The sequence below is a fragment of the Charadrius vociferus genome, unplaced genomic scaffold (genome assembly GCF_000708025.1).
Source record: "Charadrius vociferus isolate BGI_N301 unplaced genomic scaffold, ASM70802v2 scaffold461, whole genome shotgun sequence".
In the NCBI taxonomy this organism is placed as follows: Eukaryota; Metazoa; Chordata; class Aves; order Charadriiformes; family Charadriidae; genus Charadrius; species Charadrius vociferus.
In genome coordinates this window covers 350,540-359,605 of record NW_009647020.1, presented here as the reverse complement: position 1 = coordinate 359,605, position 9,066 = coordinate 350,540, and the positions used below count along the sequence as shown (strand labels likewise).

The 9,066-nt window shown below is 60.2% G+C and overlaps 1 protein-coding gene across 1 annotated transcript; it reads left to right on the top strand.

Moving 5' to 3' along the window:
* The first annotated feature begins 2,838 nt into the window (after window positions 1–2,838).
* On the top strand, window positions 2,839–7,720 carry LOC104295711 (epiplakin-like). The gene is made up of 3 exons (XM_009895487.1): window positions 2,839–2,860; window positions 3,046–3,135; window positions 4,719–7,720. Exons 1-3 carry the CDS (start codon window positions 2,839–2,841, stop codon window positions 7,718–7,720), a joined length of 3,114 nt encoding a protein of 1,037 aa, XP_009893789.1.
* The last annotated feature ends 1,346 nt before the right edge of the window (window positions 7,721–9,066 follow it).

Here is a 9,066-nt window from a genome sequence, read left to right as displayed (position 1 = left end):
AGGCCAAAGTTGGGCAGAGCCACCAGCCTGCCTCTGCCAGCCGGACGGACAGCGCAAGCCCTCCGCAGCGAGCGGTTGATCGAGTGCCCCGAGCTCCCGGGCAGACGCTGGCCACGGCACGGCACTGGCCCTCCCTGCTCACCGGGAGCCTGACAGCTCTCCACCCCGCGCACTGAGCACCCGCTCTGCGCACTGCGAACGACACCAGCAGTCACCACCGCTCCAGTGCCTACAGGGTCCCGGGCACGGCCGCAGCGAGGGACCGGCTCGGTCTGTCCCGCTGGGACGCGGGGGGAGCCGCGGGAGGGTGGCTGCAGCAAGGGGCTCAGCCAGGGCAAAGGTAGATGGAACAAGCCCATGGAGACCTCCATGGCAGCCGGGACCACGGGCAGGACAGTCCATGAGGAGTCGTGCTGGGCACCTGTCAGGAGAAGGTGATGGCAGAGAGTCCAGAAGCCCCACGGTGCCTCCACAGCCATCGCTCACCCAAGCTCCGGTGAGAGACGTGCCCCACGTCTCCACCAGCGCCGGTCACTGTGCCCCAGTCCTGCCACCCCTCCTAGGCTCCCGGGGCCGGGGCTGCCATGACTCTGTGCTGCGGTGGTGGGATGTCGGTATTTCAGCCGTGCTCCTGTGTTTCGGCACAGGGCAGGGCCACCGTGTCATCCCCAGGGGCGGGGAAGGGGAGGATTTAAATTGGGCACTTGCCTCGGCTGCTCATCCTGGCTGAGAGGCGGCGGGAGGAGAAGGAGGAGGAGGACCAGTGCCTGTGGGGAGCCAGCAGGTAGGACAGAGCCCATCTGGAGGGGGCACTGGGGCCACCACACAGCCCCGCTTCTGCGTGGCACCCACCGTGCAGACACCAGGGGCCCGGGAGAGATGCAGGGACCTTGCCTACACCCCAAAACCTCGTGCCTGGAGGGCAGCTGCTGAGGCCCAGGGGACGGACGAGCAGGAGGTCCCCAGGCAGGACTCGGTCCTTTCCAAGAAGGGATGAAGTGACGGAGTGGCACCAGGGCTGGATGGAGCTGCTGCTCCACACAATGCACTTTGTGTCCCCGACACCCGAGCTGAGCAGACGGGGACATTGGGGCATGGGAGGGAAGCAACCAGAGCTGCGGGACCTGCCGGAGCCGGCAGGCACCGGCACAGGAGGATGCCGACCGGTGTGGTGGGTCTCGTCTGGGAGCATGGCAGCTGGAGGCTGCGGGGTGAGCGCCGGGCTGGAGGGGGCTGACGCGATTTGGCTCCCTGGGGTGCAGGCAGGGAGGACTGGGGACCACGGCACCGCCGGGCCACCCCTGCTCACTCCGGCTGGAAAACCGCTTCCACTCGGGCTGGGCTGCTGCGACAGCTTGAAAGGACAGCCAGCGCCTGCCCCGGGAGCTGCGTGTGCCGCCAAGCCCCGGCATCAGGAGGGCTGATTAGAGACCAGCTAATGATAGCTTGCAGTTGGGCAATGTCTTTCCAGTATAGGGTGTTTACACGACATCCATGTCCTACATAGGTGTCGCCGGCTCCGGGGTGTGACACAGCGCTCCGCTTTGTCCTGGACCCGGTGCCACCCCAGCAGGCAGCGCAGGCCGTGCAGGCAGCGCAGGCAGCGCATCGCCGCCCGGCAGCGTTCAGCTGCGTCAGGCACGGGGGGGGGCAGCGAAGCTGCTCCCCAGGGCTGAAGCCACGGGGGGGACCAGAGCCACCGGCCGCCGAAGAGCCTGAAGCCATGGGCAGGGTCCCCAAAGAGGCGGGGGCTGGTCCGTAACTGCTGGGACCAACCTCTCCCCCATCGTGATCCATCTACACCAGCATCAATCCAATATTTAAATGGATCAAAAGCAATGACTCAGAGACTTTTAGACCAGTTAGGTAAACAGTCGGCGAATTAAGCTGTGACCCTGATAATGAGTTAAACGTATCATTAATGTCAGTCACTGTTGTTTATGGGAGATGGGTGTTCCCAAAGAAATGTTTTGGGGTTTGTTTTTGCCGGTTTTACAAGACTGTGGCCTCATCAGCACACAGCGTTGTGGATGCTGAAATTTTCCAGCGCTTCCAGAAGAGGCCAGGTGACAGCATGCGGGACATCCCTCGAGGATTACTACAGACCCAAAATGTGTCCAGCTCGTGAAATCCACTGAGCTGGAAACAGTCAGAGGTTGATACAAAAACCGGGGAAATATTACAGATGTTGCCCCGTTCTTCATCCTTCTCCTGTTGTCCACTCATGGCTCCAGATGGAAACAAGACTCTGGGCTCTGTGGCTCCGTGGCCTGACCCCGCGTGGCTGTTCTGACGTCTGCTCGCGAGCGCGGCTGCCTTCCTCTGAAACGCATCAGGGAGCGCGACCGGCATCCTGGTCAAAGGTGCTGCATCGTCAGGGGTGAGGGCACCTGCTGGATTGACCGTGACTGGTTACGCTAACCGCAAAGGCCAGGCTGGATGGGGCTTTGGGCAACCGGGTCTGGTGGGAGGTGTCCCTGCCCAGGGCAGGGGGTTGGAGCTTGATGATCTTCAGGGTCCCTTCCAACCTAAACCATTCTATGATTCTATGAACAGGAGAGACCCTGCAAGCAGCCACGTACAGTCGGCTCCCCAAGGTACCTGCTCTTAGTCCATCACTACGGTCTAATTTTTATTTTTATATATATGTATAATTTTATCTGCCATTTTAGCTACATAACAATTAGCTAATAACAAAGACTGACCATTCATGATGTCCCATAGCACAGCACCCAGAAGGTCCCAGTGAGAATACTTTCTCTGCAAAGAGTGGTTAAACCACAGGCCTCATTGCCACGGGATGCTGTAGGGGCTGACACCAGACCTGGGCTCGCAGACATGACCGCACAGGTCCATGGAGGTCTGTAGCCTGTGGTGGCTACAGAGAGCAGTCCAGGGCAAGCTGTGTGCCGGAGGGCTCAGCCGGAGCATCCCTCCCGACCGCCCCGTTCCCAGAGCAGTGTCCCTAAGAGAGCACCTTGTCCCTGCTGCAGAGGGAGCACTCGCTCTGACAAACCCTCCCACTGACTCTGCCCTTGTCCCCAGTTGCTGGAACTGGTCAGAATGGTCCCCAGGATGGTGTCCGGCACCAGCCGACTCGCCCTCCTGTGGTCAATGCCCGCGCGCCCTTCAGAAGTCAGCGTGGGCAGCAGCGGTGACTGCATGCCTGGGGCAGCGGACCCCAGGACAGGCGGGGGGCTGGTGGCTCTGCCAACCCAGCGGCCTTAGAACCAGCAGAGACCCGGACACATCCCAACTGCAGCAGAAGCACAGCCTGAGAGAAGGTCCCTGCCAGCTCAGATCCACTGCTGCACGTGGACCTGCCCAGCCACTCATCAGTCACGGAGACCATTCCCATGTCCTGTGTCACGCCAGGGTGGAGTGGGATCACACAGCATGAAGAAAGATCTCCACGGACAGCCGTGAACCAGGCTGTGCCTGCCATCCTGCTCGGTGCTGGCATGTCCCATCATGCTCACTGCCTGCCCGTGACCAGCGTGAAGCCAGGCAGGGTGGTGGCCTGGGTGGACAAGAGCAGAAGACGACCTGCAGCACTAGCCAGCACCTCTCTGCAGCCAGATGGTCACTGGTGGCAGTTCTATCAGGAAGCCACTGCTGTTTCTTGGCATGGCCTGTGCTTGTCAAATGATCACCAGCTACATCTGGAGAAGAGGAGGCTGAGGGGAGACCTTCACGCTCTGAACAGCTCCCTGAAAGGAGCAGGTAGCGAGGGGGGGTCGGTTTCTGCTCCCAAGGAACAGGAGGACAAGGGGAAATGGGCGAATGATGCGCCAGGGGAGGTTTAGATTGGAGCTTGGGAAACGCTTCTTCCCGGAAAGGGTTGTGGAGCACTGGCAGAGGCTGCCCAGGGCAGTGGGGGAGTCACCACCCCTGGAGGTGTTTAACAGACGGGCAGAGGTGGTGCTGAGGGACATGGGTTAGCGGTAGACTTGGCAGCGTTGGGTTGATGGTTGGACTCGATGATCTTAAAGGTCTCTCCCAACCTTGACGATTCTGTGATTCTGTGAGTATCTGCCAGCCCCAGGGCAGCCCGCACTGAGGGAACAGGCAGCTGCCTGCTGGCACCCTGTGGCATCAGCCCAAAAGACAGCGCTGGTTGTGCCACCCAGGAAGAGAAGAGGAAGCTCGCAGAGACCACAGGTTTGAGGCAGTGTCAGGCTCGGGGAGAGCAGGCAGCTCCTCAGGGTCCTCCGGGACCAGGTTTCCCCGCGCTGACAGGACGCTTCTTTGTGGAGTGTGTGTCTCTCGCTAAACCCACCGCTCTGTGGCATGGCCCTCAAACCTCTCTGCCTGCAGGAGCCACAGGCACAGAGCAGCTCTGTCCCAGCGTGGTCTGTTCTCCTGCCCTGCCTGTGGGAGCTTCCTGGGATGGTCACGGCAGCGCCGCACCTCTGTGCCGACCGCCGCAGAGCCACCACCGCAGCCGGGGATGCGCGGCGCACTGCACAGGCACAGACATCGGCCACGCTGTCACTGCTGCTCCCACCCGCTGCTCAGGAGGGAGACAGACATGGGTCACTCCTGGCCCTGAGGTTGCTGCTGAGAGAGGGAGGTGGCAGCAACGCCCCCGACCCCACTCCCCACTTCTCACTGGGCTCCCGCCGCCACGTCCAGGGAGACGGCTTTCCTCGCACACACCATGAAAACCGCACAAGAGTCTATGTCTTACCAAGTCTTTTCTTTCTCTCTCTCCTCAGACGAACGCGGTGCCCCGCGGCAGCAGGACTGCTCCCCAGAGGCTCCGCAGAAGATGAGTGGATCCCCTCAGAACAACAAGTCAAGCGACAACATGGGCAGTAACCTGCCTGCAGGTGGACACAAAGAGATGGGTGGGGGTGGGAGTAACTTCATAGCTGGAGTCTTCATCCAGGCCATGAATAAGAAGATGAGCATCTATGATGCCATGATGAGGGGGCTCCTGACACCAGGTACGGCCCTGGTGCTGCTGGAGGCGCAGGCTGCTTCGGGGTTCCTCACCGACCCCGTGAGGAACGAGAAACTATCGGTGAAAGAGGCGCTGACCGCAGGACTCATAGGCAGAGATTTTTATGAGAAGCTGCTGTCAGCAGAGGGAGCCGTGACAGGGTACACAGAGCCGTACACAGGACACAAGATCTCCCTCTTCCAGGCCATGAAGAAAGAGTTCATTGTCAAGGAGCATGCTATCCGCCTGCTCGAGGCCCAGATTGCCACCGGCGGCATCATCGACCCCGTCAACAGCCACCGCCTCCCCGTGGAGGTGGCCTACCAGCGTGGCTACTTTGACCAGGAGATGTGCCAGTTTCTCTCTAACCCCAAGAATCAAACAAGAAGTTGCTTTGACCCCAACACACATGAAAATCTCACTTACACACAGCTCCTCCGCCGCTGCGTGCCCGACCCGGACACGGGGCTGCTCATGCTCCAGCTCATGGACAAGGGCTCCGTCCTCTACCAGCTCACCGAGGACGCCCGCAAAGCCCTGCAGGCCGCCCGCACCACCCTCAGCGTGGGGCTCTTCCAGGGCCAGAGTGTCACCGTCTGGGAGCTCCTCTTCTCCCGCTACATCCCCGACCACCAGAGAGAGGAGCTGCTGAGGAAATACAAGGTGGGGACAGTCACCATCCCGGAGATGATCACCATCCTCACCACCATCATCACCGGGGCAGAAGTGGAAAATGGGGATCTGAGCTCTTCCACAGTTATACCCAACAATGAGGTGGGATCATCACAACCAGTTCAGGATACGCACTCCCAGGAACAACAGTTGAGAAAGTCCTTAAAGTCTGCAACCATCTATGTCACTGCTGGTGAGTTCCAGGGGCAAAACATTTCCTTGTTGGACCTGCTCTTTTCCAAATACATCCCTCAAGGGAAGCGGCAGGAGCTGCTGGAGCTGTACAGGGCAGGGATACTAACCACAGGACAGGTGGCTACTGCGGTCACCACCATCATAAACAGAACAGAAGCTGCAAATGCTGCGCTCATGGCGAACGCCAGAAGTCCACACAAGGCAATGACGAGGGCAGAGGAAAATGGAGATGATTTTTCAACACAAGATGCACAACTAGATAACATCTTGAAGTCTACCACCGTTGATGTGCCAGCCGGCGAGTTGCAGGGGAGGCAGGTCTCTGTGTGGGACCTGCTCTTCTCCGACTACATCCCTGAGGAGAAAAGGCAGGAGCTCCTGGAGCTGTACCGTGAAAGGGTATTAACGCTGGAGCAGATGATAACTGTTGTCACCACTCTCATTAAGAAAAAAGAATCTACAAGCAGAAAATTCCTAACTGCAGTCAGGACTTCCAACAAGGACACTGTGTCAGCAGCAGGAGAGAAGGATGACGACTCCCCCAAAGAGGAACCGTGGAAAAAAGCCTTGAAAACCACAGTTGTCGACATGGAGGTCGGAGAGTTTCAGGGCCACAAGGTCTCTGTGTGGGACCTGCTCCACTCCAAGTATATCCCTGAGGAGAACAGAAAAGAGCTCCTGGAGCTGTACCAGGGAGGAGTATTAACCCTTGAGCAGGTGAAAACCGTTGTCAGCACTATTGTAACCAAGGCAGAAGCAGCAAGGGCAGAGCACGCGGCAAATGCGAGTAGTCCCAGAGCAGAGTCATCAGTCACAGAAGATGAGGACACCGATCTGCAGGAGGACAATACCTGGGAAGAGACCCTGAAGTCCACCACAGTGGAGATGTCAATGGATGAGTTCCAGGGGAAGCAGGTCTCTGTGTGGGACCTGCTCTTCTCCAACCACATCCCTGAGGAGAAAAGGCAGGAGCTCCTGGAGCTGTACTGTGCGGGGACATTGCCCTTGGAGCGGTTAATAATTGTTGTCACCACTCTCATTAAGAAAAAAGAATCTACAGGCAGGAAATTCCTAATTGCAGTCAAGACTTCCGACAAGGACACTGTGTCAGCAGCAGGAGAGAAGGATGACGACTCCCCCAAAGAGGAACCGTGGAAAAAAGCCTTGAAAACCACAGTTGTCGACATGGAGGTCGGAGAGTTTCAGGGCCACAAGGTCTCTGTGTGGGACCTGCTCCACTCCAAGTATATCCCTGAGGAGAACAGAAAGGAGCTCCTGGAGCTGTACCGGGCAGGGGAGTTAACCCTTGAGCAGGTGAAAACCGTTGTCAGCACTATTGTAACCAAGGCAGAAGCAGCAAGGGCAGAGCACGCGGCAAATGCGAGTAGTCCCAGAGCAGAGTCACCAGTCACAGAAGATGAGGACGCCGATCTGCAGGAGGACAATACCTGGGAAGAGACCCTGAAGTCCACCACAGTGGAGATGTCAATGGATGAGTTCCAGGGGAAGCAGGTCTCTGTGTGGGACCTGCTCTTCTCCAACCACATCCCTGAGGAGAAAAGGCAGGAGCTCCTGGAGCTGTACCGTGCAGGGACACTCACCATGCAGGAGCTGGTGAATACCACCACCAGCATCGTGACAGACAGCAAAGAAAGGCACCTTGCAACCCTTCCCCAGCAGACAGTGGATCTCCTGCAGTCTGAGGGCTCCTACATTACCTTTGGCCAGTTCCAGGAGCAGAAGGTGTCAGTGTGGGAGCTCCTCTCCACCAAGCAGGTCTCCGAGTACAAACGAGAGGCACATCTCGACACTTACGGCACGGGAGGGCTGACCGTGAACAAGATCACCATCACCACCACCGTCATCACAGGCCCACAGCGTAAGAAGAGACACCACCAGGACCACTAGCACCACCAACCCCAGAAGAGGCGCGAGCTCTGTCTCCCGGGGCAGGCACGGCCTGGGCGCTTGCGCGAGTTTGCTCTCCACATAGCGCAACGACGGGCAGGAGAGAGCGGTGACAAACCTTGCGCGGAGCGGGGCGAGCGCCTGGTTAAACTCCTTGCTGTCTCAACTGCTGCTGTGCTGAGATTTCTTTTGCCCAACGGAGCTTTCCTGGGGGGGGTTCTGGGGAGGGCGCGGGGAGGCTTGCGACGGCGGCGCTCTGCTGTGCACACACAGGCGCTGACAAAGAACGAGGAAATGTGGGGCCAGCACTCAAGTCTGGCGGGTTGGAGACTGCTGGGAATGGGAGCAGGGAGGAACCCCAGGGCGGGAGCTGCGGGCAGCACCACTGGCAGCCCCAGAAGAGCCGCAGAGGGATGGACAACCTCTGCTCAGGACAGCTGGACCCCGGCCCTGCTGAAGAGCAAGCAGCGGGGACAGCACGCGTGGCTGTGGTCGCCCATGGGACGTTTAGCCCTGACCTGTCCTTGGGCTCTGCTGCCGCAGGATGGGGCCAAGGGGGGTCTGGTGGTCCGATGGAGCTCGCTGCCCGTGGGCGCTGGGAGAGGGGTTCCGGTGCCAGGACTCCGACGCCTGCAATGCTGGGAGGCTGCCGGCTGTGCTCGCAGGAGCGGCGATGGTCCCGCGGGGCGAGAGGAGACCGCGGGCAGGGCAGAGTCGCCCCGGGTGTAGCAGGGGAACCCCGGCACCCCGTGCCCACGAAGGTCACTGCCCGTCATGGAGGGAGAAGCACCCACGGGGGCATCCCCATGCTGCCCAGTGCCGGGGGGGTGTGCGCAAGGGTGGCTCCCTGCCCCGTGCCCCTGCGTGTACGCACAAAGCCATGCACACAGAGGTGTGCGCCACGGAGCTGTGCACGCCTGTGCCGCGGAGCATTGTGCCACGGAGCCACGTGCTGCAGAGCCATGTGCTGCGGCAATGCACGTGTGCCATGCAGGTGTGCGCCAGGGAGCTGTGCATGCGTCTGCCGCGGGGCCGTGTGCGGCGGAGCCACGCGCTGTGGCCACGCACACGCGCCATGCAGGCGTGTGCTGCAGAGTGTGTGCACCAAGCCACCCACAGGTCCCCACAGTCCCCGTCTTGAGCCACCCCTCCCCATGGGCCTGCTGCTGAGCATGGCACCCCCCCCCTGCCGTGCGCCCGTCGGGGCTGCCCAACCCCCATCACCCACACGGGGCCATGGCACTGGGGACGAGGGGCTCCGCGGGGCACTGTGCACACAGGGACGTGCGCCCCAGCCCTGCCAGCCCTGGCTGGAGATGGGAGAGGCCTCGGATCATAGAATGGGT

Bases quoted from the DNA above. Each gene is read 5' to 3' on its own strand.
- LOC104295711 (XM_009895487.1), top strand. From the start codon at position 2,839: ATGACCGCACAGGTCCATGGAG. The intron at 2,861-3,045 runs GTCTGTAGCCTG...CCTTGTCCCCAG, and splicing joins GACCGCACAGGTCCATGGAG to TTGCTGGAACTGGTCAGAAT. The intron at 3,136-4,718 runs GTCAGCGTGGGC...CTCTCTCCTCAG, and splicing joins TGCCCGCGCGCCCTTCAGAA to ACGAACGCGGTGCCCCGCGG.